The sequence below is a fragment of the Xiphophorus couchianus genome, chromosome 16 (assembly GCF_001444195.1).
Source record: "Xiphophorus couchianus chromosome 16, X_couchianus-1.0, whole genome shotgun sequence".
Lineage (NCBI taxonomy): Eukaryota > Metazoa > Chordata > Actinopteri > Cyprinodontiformes > Poeciliidae > Xiphophorus > Xiphophorus couchianus.
Window position 1 is genome coordinate 9,360,498 of NC_040243.1, and position 13,355 is coordinate 9,373,852.

The 13,355-nt window shown below is 38.1% G+C and overlaps 1 protein-coding gene across 2 annotated transcripts in view; it reads right to left on the bottom strand.

The window, feature by feature from the left end:
* Positions 1-12,538, bottom strand: part of col5a3a (collagen, type V, alpha 3a) — a 52,271-nt gene extending 39,733 nt beyond the window's left edge. For both annotated transcript variants that reach the window (XM_028042533.1, XM_028042532.1), the window contains exons 1-4: positions 12,262-12,538; positions 3,526-3,690; positions 2,987-3,200; positions 2,559-2,721 (exon numbers count right to left, since the gene is read on the bottom strand). In XM_028042533.1, the coding sequence (XP_027898334.1) occupies positions 2,559-2,721; positions 2,987-3,200; positions 3,526-3,690; positions 12,262-12,346 (627 nt within the window). In that variant the 5' untranslated portion in view covers positions 12,347-12,538. The remainder of the gene's footprint in view (positions 1-2,558; positions 2,722-2,986; positions 3,201-3,525; positions 3,691-12,261) is intronic.
* Between the last annotated feature and the right edge of the window lie 817 nt (positions 12,539-13,355).

Sequence of the window (13,355 nt, forward strand, 5' to 3'; positions counted from 1 at the left end):
GGGGGTGGAGGTGAGGGGAACAGCGTGGTGTGCCCTTATTTAACCTCAGGCAGCTGAGGTTAATTAAGGGCACAAATGGTAAGATGTTAATTTGTGGGCAAAGGTAAAAATGAAGTGTTGACAATGCATACAAACCCAAAAAGCTACAAGTTCATAAGAAGACAATATGCAAGAAGAAAGAAACTAATAAAACCATATCAAGCAAGGAAAAATCTGTTTGCAAATAAGTATTCTGATCTATAATTTTTTTCAAGAATTTCTATTGCTTTGTTGTCATTGCAACTAAGAATAAAAAAACTCCCCCTGCACATTCACAAAACCTTTTAACAGGTACAGAATCTTATCTTATGCCTCTCTATCTTCCATTTTCTTCTGTACTCCATTAGGAGGACTCTGAGCCCTGAGGACATGGAAGGGGAAGGGGCTTGAGCTGATCTCAATTTCATGCTGTTGGTTAGAGATTTAGTTGGGCCTCATTGGGAATGACAATGGAGAAGGTTGAGTATTATCATGGGAAGCACAGAGAATGACTGACAGTAAAGGTTACAGCAGTGAAAAAGGGAACTGGTGAGACACAGAGTTTGATTTGATACTCCCCGAGTGAGCTTTGCTGCATATTTATACATTTGTGGCCATTCATGTTAATGTAAAAAGCCTGCCTGTTTCATTTTGCAGAAATCCCTTAAATAGTAGAGATTAAGCTATTTATAGTTGCAGTCACACTACCAAGATTCCCCATGTGCAATGTCAGATCTTTAAATTAAAGCTAGCATTGGCTTTGCATGAAAATTAAACTGGGCAAGTTACCATTTTCCTTCTTAAACATAATATTTTCTTCTGACAGTCGTTTCTTTACAGTAACAATTGACAAACAACTCATATGTCACCCACATTCTACAAAATTATCTTAACAAATTGTTTAAAGCCTCGAAGTCTGAACTTGATTCAATTTTGTCATTTTATAACCACAAACGTTTTGCACTTTATTGTGATTTTGTGTGATAGATCAACACAAAGTATGGTTTGACTGTAAACTGTTAGGAAAAGAACACATGATTTAATTGTTTTAATAAATAAAAAAATTACGGTTCTCTTAAAGCTGCAAGTCTATTTTCAATTACCAAGATTACTCTGTAGTTAGTGTAGCACTTTCTCACTTTCACAGCAAAACATCCCCGAAGTGTCAACTGGTATCTATCATGTTTAACAGTGGCAATTGTATATTCTGGGTGATGTGTAGCTCTAGCTCTGTCCGTAAAAGAGCATTCAGCATATAAACCAAAGGGTTCAAACTTGAAATGTGTTTAAAAGTGTAACAAATATGTTTGTTACACTTTAGATAAGCTCCGCTTTTGCTTTTTAATGTCTTTCTTATTGCCACACTTCCAAAAAGGCCACATTTCTGCAGCATACCATTAACAGAACCTATGCAGCTCCTCCAGAATTACCATGGGCCTATTCTCTGCTTCTTTAATTAATTCTCTCCTTGCTCAAGCTGTGAGTTTTTAACAACATATGTCTCGTGTGTTGTTTGGACTTCATGAAGCTTTTTGGTCACTGATCTTCTCAAGCAAACATCTGAGATCATCACAAAACACCTGTATTTAAATACTTAGATTATATTACAAATCTGCATTATGATTACTAATTAGGTGATTTCTTAAGGCAACTGGTTACACTGGAAAGGATATTAATTTAAAAAGGTACTGACTACAATTTTTTTTATATAAAAACTTTTTAAAAGCATGTGTTGTTTCCTCACCACTTCCGATTTATCCATTACCTTGTGCAGATATATTGGGTATATCTTTTATTCTTTAGAAATTAAGTGTCATTTTGTGGTTTTAATGTGACAAAATGTAAAAACAAATCCCAGAAGAAAGAAGTTACTGTAGATCATGTTCTATGGGATCTATGTGGCAGTACTAATAAAAGTTACAAATTCCCAATTTGCCATAATTAAACTGGAACTGTGTAGATATAAGTAAGAAAAAAAAATCTATTAAAATATTGTTTAAAAACTGGTGCAGTGGAACACATAATCTAACTGTATTAATAACTAGTTTAAATCCCTGTTGTTTAAACTACTTGACCATTTTAAAACCACATATGTTTGTAGCACTTTAGATAAGCTCCACTCCATCTGGTTGTTTTTTTAAAACAACCCTGAGATGTTTCCAAATGAAAGAATAAAATAGGTCATGCATGATCACCAGGAAGTCCCCAACTGAGCCTTGTCATTTAATGTAGACTATATAACCCCAGCAGAATAAGCTTCCCACACACATGCAACACAAAAATAAGAGACGTAAAGTTTTAGACAATTCCTTTTGTTTAAACCACCACAAAAATTCACTCAGAACACAGAACTGCTGCTGCTTAGAGGGTCACAGCACACAATACAATCACATTGTTTATTCTTAGTATCTGCCAAACCAGATCTGCTGAGAAGAGATCTAAACATAATAGAAAAAAAAGCAGTAGAGTAACTATGAGTCCGACCCTGAAATGAACTGTTTTCATCTATTTTGTGGTCATGCTCTTTCATAATCTCGTACCTCGAAAACTTCTTCATCCAGCAGCCGTGTTCCAAAAACAATAACTCCCTCAGTGCTGACCACAGCATCGTCCCCCCGTTGCAGATCCAGAGTTTCCACCTTCTGGCAGTCCAAGTAAAGGGTCACAGTCTTGTTGAGAACGCTGTAGGCTATCCTGTGCCATCTGAAACATCAGCCAGAAAGAATTAACACAGGTTAGTTCTTAAAGGAGGAGTTTATTTGTTTGTGTCCATAGAAAATGCCCAATTTATCCCAAGTCTTTAACATATATTGCAAAGCATTTAGACAAGACAATTTGACTATGAATCTCATGTTGAGTTTGGTTACGATTAATAGAATTAACACATGAAATCAAACTAACAGCTTAGTTCTGTCAGATCACTTGGTGTCATATTTAACAGGGAGGATAAGGCCTTCATACTACCCACTTTCCATCTGCTGTGTTGATCTTCCTGAAAATAGGATACTGTTGTGGAGTGGGATGCCCATGCTGGTCTTCGTACACAAAGACAGGGGACCGACCCACCTCGAGCCCCACCTGCTGCACCCCCTGGTCATCATACACTGAAAAAAGGAAGAACTGGGAGCCCTTTTTAGCTCTTACGGTAGCCATCAGGGAGAAATTCTCAGGAAAAGTGGAATCTGCAGGTGGAGGAGCAGAGAGGAGAGTTGTTAAGAAATGAAGAGCGGGGCACAGCAGGGAGCACGCATTTCATCATCTGCTGGGAAGGACCTGGATAATGATGAAAAATATTAACCATGAAAAGACGAAGCGTAGAAGGGGGGAAAAGTAGGTGAGGTTCTGTCACATATATTATGCTTTACAGAGTCAACATTCGCACATATTCTGTACATCTTAATGTTTTCAGACATTAAAGGAAATGATTGAGAGCCCCATGGTTGAAGTGGATTAAGAGGATTTTCTGTGTGTTGTCATATAGAAGGGGAAAAAAAGTCTAGACAGTACCATGGAATAGCTGTTTAGTGGGAGTGCTGAGCTGGATCTTTTTGATCTTGTAAGCCAGGTCCGCCTCCTCCGTGCCCCTCCTGCTAGTGCAGAAACCAGCCTCCAAGGAAACCCCCTCCATGTTCTCTGACAGCCCGAGAACTCGCAAAACATCAACAGGATCAGCTGTGAATGGAAACCAAGAGAAAATGAACCATCTGTCCATGGTATTAAAGGAATCTGAGAAAACATGGAGTTATTGCATGCTCACACACTCGTAAATTCAGCCATTTCACACAACTTAATGCACTTTAATAAATTATGTCTTGGTGTCTGTTTGTCCCTCCATCTAACATTGCATGAAAAAAAAATTTACAAAACACTTTAAGACAGAAAGTGTTGTAGCATATGGGAGAATGCTTTTATCTTGTCAGCTCAAAACTACAATTCTGCCTTTGCGACAAGCCGCTTTTTTGTCTGGCTCAGCTAAATACTAGTTGTTACTTGTCCGATGAGCAGGTCTTATTGTGGCTGGTAGCTGGTTTTAATGTGTGGTGCCTTCCTGCTTCCTGTGAGTCAATAAAAAAGATGAGGTCCCCTGCGATGTGGTGGCAGGTGGTCTGGCTTCTGTGGATGTTATTATAGCATAAGAGGTGGTACCCAGACTAACCTGTAATTCTGTAATTCTCTTAGTACAGCTGACACCTGCACAGATCCCCCTGTGCCAGCCAACAATGACACATCTGGATTCCATTTAAATTAATCTACACCAGTCATCCTCAGTTTTACATGCCACAAACAAATAAAGGAATGAGTTATATTTTTCATTTTGTATTTTTTGCAAGCCCAGTAACATAACAATTGTTTAAATTCATTTTCTGAACCATAGATGATCAAATAATGTTTATTACAGTAACTTTATCCCCTGCAGATAAGGGATTCCTTCAAGACGTCAGATTCCCTCCTTACAATGAGCCTGTGTTTTATTTGCAATTCGCTGCTCATGTTATTAGATGTATGCTGATAAAGTGCAGTCGTGAGCATTAGCCAGGATCAGAGCTTTGTGCGCAGCCAGTCTCCCACCAGCTGCTACAGAACGTGGCTCAGCACTTTGCATTCCCAGCATCTGAAATGAGGATCCTAAACCCAAATTGCCTCCTGAAACTCTTGCTGCTCAGAGTTTGCCTTTTATTCTCCTCGTTAATTAAACATGTGGGGAGAGTTTACTATTGCCCAGACACCGCTTGGAGAAAAACACAGCATTACATTTTATGGCTTTATTTATTTGCAAAGCAGACTCCGTCTTTTTATTTTTTCCCAAACATTTTTAACAGCTCCATCGCCCTCAGCTACCTCACATTAGAGGTTGTTGGTAGATAAGGCAATAAATTCTAACTATGTTCAACAATAGAAAACATGATCTGATGGGGCAAATGTTGACTATATAAAGAGTAATACACACCATTCAAATCAAATCATTACAGAAATAGCAGAAAATGGCAAAAACTAAAGCATTTCTTTAGCTTGAACAGTAAAGTACTGTTTGAAAAGCTTCAGTTGCAAAATAATCAATTCAAGTAACATCATTTTAATCAAGCTTGTGTTTTATTAATATCCACATCATGTAATTTTGTACAATACACCTGAGAAGTATCTTCTCCTGCAAACTTTTGCCGACAATTGAATCCAAAGTCCGGAGGCCTCAGTGTGATACACAGCAGAATTTTTCTTCTTATATATTTCTGCAGGAAGTCAGCGTTTTGGTGGCACTGGGAAATTTATTGACAATGAAAGAAATATGTTGTGTGGGCTACTGTTTGCAGTCATGTAGCAGAGCTGTGATGGGCCAAAAAAACCTGCCAGGACAGCAAAAAAAGAGACAGCTTGGACTTTGTTGTAGGCCTTTCAGAGATTTCCTATAACTGTCACTTTCCAGAGGAAAAGTGCTAATTCAGCAGTGGTTAAATATTGCATGTACTTATAAATACATGAGTACATGCATTGCTCTGTTAGGCAGAGCAATGCTGATACTTGAACTACTTAATGGACGAAGGATTTTTTTTAAACTAGCTTGATCATTTTAATTGCAAGTATAAAGTAAATAATGCCTAGCAAACCAAGACCAGTTGGTTTTATTTGAACTGTTAAAACAGTAAGTAAATAATTTGCCACAGCATAAATACAAAACAAACCCGTAACCTGATTTTTTTGTTATGAGCAGTATGAGCATTTTGTCACTAAACTAAAAGTTAGCTTTTCCTCTCCCCAAACATCAGAATCCAATTCAAGTCCAAAACAATTGACAGTGAGGAAGAGAAGTCATAAGGCCCTGATGTTTGTAACATTGCTCCCTTGTGATGATCTTAAACAGAAGCAGCATGGGGTTAATTAATTTAAAAGAAGCTGACCGCCAAACTATATCAGCACCTGACAAAGTTACTTTAATCTTATCTATTTGAACTATCCAACAAAGACATAAAGCTGTAAGTTTTGAATGTTACCATTTTCTCCAATTACGTTTGAGGGTGACAAAAGATTGTTGACCTCTAACACTCATAAATCAATAAATGAATAATAAAAATATGTATCTAACTCACAAAGAGACATCTGAAGCAAGCAGCAGACACTGTGTGTTTCCAATAAGTAGTCAGGATGACACCTGTAATTAGATTTGGGTTGAATCATAAGATTCCAACAAACCAATGTACAAAAACCTCATTGGTATGGGTGTGTGTGATGCTGAGAACCTGGATATAAAATATCCACCAACCTGTGGAGACGTCAGTGTAAAAGCTGTTGATGCAATGTGAAAAGCTTATTAAAGAGTTTTACCCTTGTAAAATAAAAACAGCCTATTCCACACAAGCATCAAGAAAAAAAGCCCAGAGAAATGGAAGGCTGCCTTTAGAAGTTTGGATACGCGCAGACATCAGTGAAAGAATGTTATCGTTTCCATGCTTAAGATCCATTAAGTCAGTGTGAGTTATATAAATTCTAACAGTTTCTTTACCTTTCCTGCAGCACTGTCTGAACAAGTTTCACTCGCATCTCATTATTCTTTGTTGCAATGTCCTTACCTCCCCTTTCAACTTATGTCAATTCAGAGAAAGTTGGGAAGGTTGAGCAAGGATAAAAAAAAGATCCAAATCTTCAAACGTTCTGGAATTCTACTAATAAATAAGCTGTGCATGAAGCATGAAGCAACTGTGCTACATGACTTAAATTTCACAAACTCTCCATGGACCAGGGTGTTTTTTAACTACAGTAAATGTCAAAGTACTTGTGAAAGAGCTAAAATATCCAGCCTGCTCATAGATGTTTTTGCAAAACATTCAAATACAGCAAATTGAATGTTGGGAGGATGCAGAAAATGCACATATAAAGCTGAAACAAACTTGCAGATTCTTACTTTCTCTAAGCACACTTTTTCTTCCCATTGTACTTTTATCTGGGAGATAACCAGTGGCTTTGACATACGAGCTTTATTAGGCAGAGAATATTTGAGCAGTCTGTCTTACAGATTGCATCCTGTTCCCAAGAACTGATAGTAAACACTCTTTATGTGTAGATCTTATGGTCTATTCTCTCTCTGTCCTGTGGCGACACAACTCCATTTCAGTCATCCATGGACATAATGTGTGCTCTGTGATTCTAAAGCAAATGTCTCCGAAGACATTCTTTATGACTCACACCACCTACACTCCAAACCCTCCCTGAGAACACCCCGCTCTCATAAAGACAGTACTACACTGTCAACAGTGATTGCATTTGCGAACTGGGAGAAATTTAACAAAAAATGAAGCCAAGAGGAGATCTGTGCACTTAAATATTCCCACCATATCTTCGACCACACCCTGGAATGAGAGGAGGGAAAGAACTGACATTTACACTTTAAATAACACAAGATGCTCAGATTAGATCAGCTGATGAAAAATACATGTTTGGATCAAGAAGAAATAAAAATCTGCTCAGTGAAATTAAATTGTCTGTAAAAAGTGCAGCAGAAAGAGAATGTATTCAAAAAAAAAATCCAAGGGCGCCAAGCTCTCTAAAAGATGGTGATTAACAATGAAAAATTGATGAAAGATCCAGTGCAAGTGGTTGAATAAATCTAGACACATTTTCTCTCAGGCACTGGGAAGAGATAATTTAATTAGAACAGGATGTGACCCTTTGTCTGGGTTACATCTGTGTGCAGACAAGAACACCGCAAGTTAAGAGGAACTAATACATGTAACACAGATTAAAAAGTAAAAAACACAAATAATCTTGACAAACTGAGCTCATGATCTACATTAACTGTTTATATCTAGCTTGATTAAGTCAGCTGCAGGGGGAAAAATAACATGGAGCATTTTGTCTTGTTAAAACTGCTTTTGAATCTATGTCGCTTTATGTGTGACACACGCAATAAATGTGAAGAATTTTTTAAAAGGTATATTCTAAATATGAGAAATGTAGATTAAGCCATTAGGGCACTTGTAAGAATGTAGTCAAATAATTCATCTATCAAACATTTGCATTCAAATCTTTGATAATTAAAAAAGTTAAGCCTTTGCTTAAGGTCACTCAGAGAAACAAGTTCATTCATAAATAAGGGGTAAGATACTTGAAGGCATACAATGACAGCCACAGAAAGCATGATAATCATACCCACTACTGAATAATGTGGGTCAGGAACTCTGTTGAGTTTTTAGAGCTAATAGCTCCACATCCATATCAGTTATCCTTTTGGTGTTGAAGCAAGAAGATTTGTGAGGAATCTGTTACATGATTCCTTCCAGTTCACGTCAGCACCACATTCTTGAATCTCCGCAGATTTCCATGATCTTGTTTTGTTCCTCCGCATGATGAGCTGACAGGCCAATAGCTACTTGGCCCACAGAGAAAACACCTGCCCTTCAAGGCCCTGAACCAAACAGCCGCCCCTCAGAAGAACCTAGATTTAAACTTCTGGACATATGACGACATTCTTGAGCAATATGTGTGTCGTTTCTGTATGATTTCCTTTGCCTGTTTAATGTTAAAACTACCTGACAATAGTTTATTTTACTCTAAAATGCTAAAAGGAATCACAACTTCTCACCAATAGGAAAAGAAGCACAAATTAACAAGTGATCAGAGTTTCATACAAACCAGACAGTCAGTAATGATTTTTCATTTCTTTGTAATGTCGTTTAACCCTTCCACAGAGTATTAAATATATTTTCAAAATATATTTTTGTTTGGTCTATCTGAAATTCTTTCTTTTTTTGTTGCTATTGTTGCTCCTGTTGTGAGTCCATTACAGGGCAACACTAAGACACACAGGATAAACAACCATGCAATTTAGGGCAATGTAGAGCAACTAATTAATCCAATATTAGCTGCTCAATATCAGTAAGACATGCAAATTGAAATAATAATGATGAATACACATGAGTCATGACTTTCACAAAATAAACAGTAAGTATAAAGTATCAATATCTGTATGCTTTAGATTTATAGCCAGCAAAGACCCAAGATAAAAAGTTGTCAATGCAACTGCTCCAAAAAGAAAGAAAAATAATCATTTCTGTCATTTTTAATTCTTTGTCATTTTGACTCCACCATATTTTATGGATAAAGTCGCTTCTGTTTTCAGCTTTAAAACAACTTGCTGTTTCCAAATGACTTTACCACCATGTGACCTTCTTACTTTTAGAAAAGATTTTGCTACATTAAACAAATAGCATCACCAAATATATTACAGGTACATAAATTCTCATTATATGGTATTTAAATATCTTGTATTAATTCCAACCCAAGCAGTTCTTCACAAAATGTGTATCGCAGACAGGGAGGTTGTGATAATGATACACTTGCAAAACATTGTGCAGCCCTATCAAAAACACATATTCAGACTGTGGAAGGAAGCCAGAGTACCCAGGGAGAATACACACACACACACAGGGAGAAAACTACATGTAGGGAGGAAAAACTGCTGGAGGTTAAGCATGTTGTTGTCACTTATTTGTTTGTGTTAATTTATTCATTCATTCATTTAGAGTGTTATGGTGGAGAAGTGGGTAGCATAGTATAGCTCAACAAGAAGAACTTGGAACTCGACTGCTTTAAATCCTATTCCTATTCATTTCCTGAGGAATGTATTTTTGTTTGTTAAGCCACATAACACTGACCTATGAATCATTCCTGGATTTTAAAAAAAAAAGCTCTTAAACTCATGGGGTGAATTACACATTACACATTCACAATGGCAAGATTTTCAGCTTTTTTTATCAACGGCTTTTGTTTTCTTCTCATTAACGTTTCTGGAATACACCATCGCGATAAGGCAGAAAGAATAGACTGAACTGAGTGGAAAAGCAGCCAAAGAAAATGCCTGGCAAATAATAAATATGACTTTGAAAGATTATAAGAATGTCTGGCTTGTTGGAAGAAAAATAAAAATATACAGGTTCCAATCTTGTTTTCATAATTATGACTTCTACAGCAATGAGCACTGGGTTCATGAACTTGAATAAAAACACAGATGACATAAAGGGACACTGCAAAGAAGAGAGATCCTCTGATGTCTGCTCATTGCAATTCTACAGGAAGCATCTCCAACCAGTCCCACTGAAAGCTGCTTGGAGCTTTCAGTGATCAGAAGCTCAGAGCCGTAGAACCCTGAAGGGATAGGGACTTTCTGGAAGCCAGATGTGCATGGAATACTATAGATTGCAGTCCGGCGCCACAACGTGTTTAAGCATCACTTCTACATATTAAAGACTTGGGGGGGTTCCAAATAGTTTGGCTCATCACGAAGTCTGAGAAGCAGTTTAATGTGAATCTTGCAGAATCAGCAACTAGGCGCAGTTTGTCATATCCGACACTTCTGATGTTTAATGTTTCCAGTGAAATAAGATAGTCACACAGTGAGACCCAAAAATCCCTGTGTTCTGCATTTGAACAGTGCCTAATTAAACCGACCTTCTAATTTGTTTTCAGTTGACATTAATTTGTTCTTTGATCAAAGGAAAAACTCTTGTTCTATGCATTTGGGAGTTTGATACTGGACAAGAAAGAGGACAGGATCAAACAGGACACAGTGGGGGGTCTGCATTATGTATGTTTCCTCTTGTTAGCGAAGGACAAGACAGGGCAGAAGTCGTAGGAGGAAGAAAATATACACAAGGAGATAAGGCACGGAAAATAAACTCTCCACATACTTAGACTTTGAATGCAATGGAAACCTAACTCAAATGTGTGGAAGTAGAACATGTGAATGTAACTGAAGTGAATTGTGCATGTACAAGAATGTCTCACTTCCTGTCTGTACATAAAAAGCTCTCTCATGTCTCAAACACACAGAGTCGGCATATGTGAAAGCCTTCTTCTGCTGGAACATACACATGTTGATGTCTAACATTAAAAGACTCAGAGACACAAACATATTATCAACTGCAAGCACAGAAGTAAGGCCACAATCTCAACACAGCCACATGTGCTGTGCGCTTTGAAATCATCTCAGTCTCCGAGTGCACCAGACCCTCATTAGCTGTGGACACAGAGGCTACTGTGCCACTTGGATGTGATTAGGTCAGCTGGCTCACTTCCTCGTTCCATCACTTCATTTCAGTCAGTGAACAAGAAATGCTTCCAGCTATAAAGTGTGTGTAAGCCATGGGTAAAGATAAAACATCTTTAAGTGATCACCATTCCTGCTGCTGAGAAGTGTCACTCCATTAGGGGTCTCTGAGCAGCAGTACCTGTAAAGGAAGTGGTCTGCACCTCTTAAAAGCAAACATCAATAGCCATAGGCCATAGACCATAAGAGTGGCAAACATTAGTGAACCAAATGGCATATATAATACACAAACTATTGGATGTGTTTTTAAGTGCAGCATGACACAGTGATGGAGGAGCCCACAGCTTTGTTTTCTTGCAGGTGTATTGCAGAAAAATGAGTCCACTCTGCCTTTACATGCAATGAAACTAGATGGGCAGGATATTATATAAGGTAGAGGCATTAAACCTGTCAAACATTTCCGTTTGTCAGAATAAACTGAATATGGCGGCTGAGACTGCTAATGCTAAGCGCTTGAACATCAGACATTTGCAAGGAGGGGATACATTAAACAGATCCATGACAGGAATGTTAATCTACTCAGTTACTTGCGGTGTTCAGACATTCAGCTCGTTCTCAGACCGACGTTAAACCTTTTCGCGGTAAACCGATGCCGGTCGCAGGCAAACTCAAACATGACATCACAGCCTGCAGCCCACTGAGACGCAGAATCCTGACCCGACGCGGAAAGGGGCTCATTCAAATTCAAGCATTATAAGTTATGTTGCATTAAAATGCAAATGTGGCAACACAAGCTCATTTAATCACGGTATGTTCGTTGACCCGAGAATTTTTAACGAAATTAATTATTTGCGCTGTTTTAGGAAACTTTTGAAAGAAATTTGAGCCAATTTATTGCCAACCGATATCAACTCTACATAACAAGTTACAGCCTGCAACACGTTCGCACCAGCCTCAAATTATTAAAAGCTGCTTTGCATATCAGATAGAAAGTTAAACTTGCAAAAATGCAAATTGGCCTCCTTTGTTGGCCTAAAACCAAAGTATTGCTTCAGGGCAAAGTGAAACAAAGACATGCCCGCAAACAGTGAAAGAAACTTGGATGAATTTTAGACTAGAACTGAAGGAACTTTCTATGTTTCTATGGCTCCATAAGCTGATTTAGATCCATTCGTATGGCACAGTACGTGGTTAATTTGATACTTTACCAGTTTGAGCCGTTGTTAGGTGAAGTAGGATAAAAATAAATAGCGGTATTCTTCTGCGCGACCTGTTCCTTATGAAGTGGTCCATCCTTTAGAGCGAGGACCCCGTCTGCCTCCGCGCCCAGAACTTTGTTGGCTGTTGCAGAACTTCTGTTTGTTAAAAACTACACGGCCATGTGTGGGGTAAAATGCACTCGGTATTTCCACTTCCTTGATTGTTGGAGAAGATTTGTTGTGATGGATTCTCTTAGTTTCCCTGTGTGCCTCTCATTCAATCTCTCCCTCTCATCATCAATCCCACCCTCCGCTCTCCACCTCGTCCCTCCCACAGGACGCAGGGATGAGCGGTGCGCCGGCGGAAACCCCCCCTCATAAATCAGGTCTATTAGTTGAAGTAATTTGTTAGATCTCATATCTTTTGTCATTTCCACCAGAGGTGTTGCGCAGATTCATCTAAATAAATAAGGAAATTGTTGAAACATTAATTTGTTTCAGCAATTCAGTTTAAAAAGTATGGATTCGAAACAAGCATACTGTATATGTTTCAGCGTTTATTTTTAATCATTTTGAAAATAATAACAGATGGAAGAATAATGTCTTGGCAGTTGTCCAGCAAACGATTCCTGGCACGCTAAGCAAATTCGGCAAGTCTCAAAAGTTCCTTGCCAAAAAAGCCCTGCTCTATTTCAAATTTATATGTGTAAATCCTTATGAGTTTGTTAAATTTCAACATGTGCTAAACCTCAAACTGGCAACTAATCAAAAGTGTAAAATTCTCCGTTGGGTTTAGATTATGCCTCAACGAGTATTATTTATGTGTACAAATTTTAGAAAATTTAATAGAAGAAAAAAAGTGTGGTTGCAAAGGGTGCCAAGCAACAGGGATAACAGTACCCTAGACAATGTTACTTGTCCAGGGTACTGACAAGTAACCTAGACTTGTCAGTCTAGGTTACTTGTAATGATTTGATCAGCCATGCAAACCTGCTGACTTTGATTTAAATTTGTGAGTAAAACTTGGCACCTGCCTGCTTTAATCAGGGTGTCCTTGTGTTTGATTGGCTTGCAAACTGGCCTGATCTAAACTATGTAGAAAA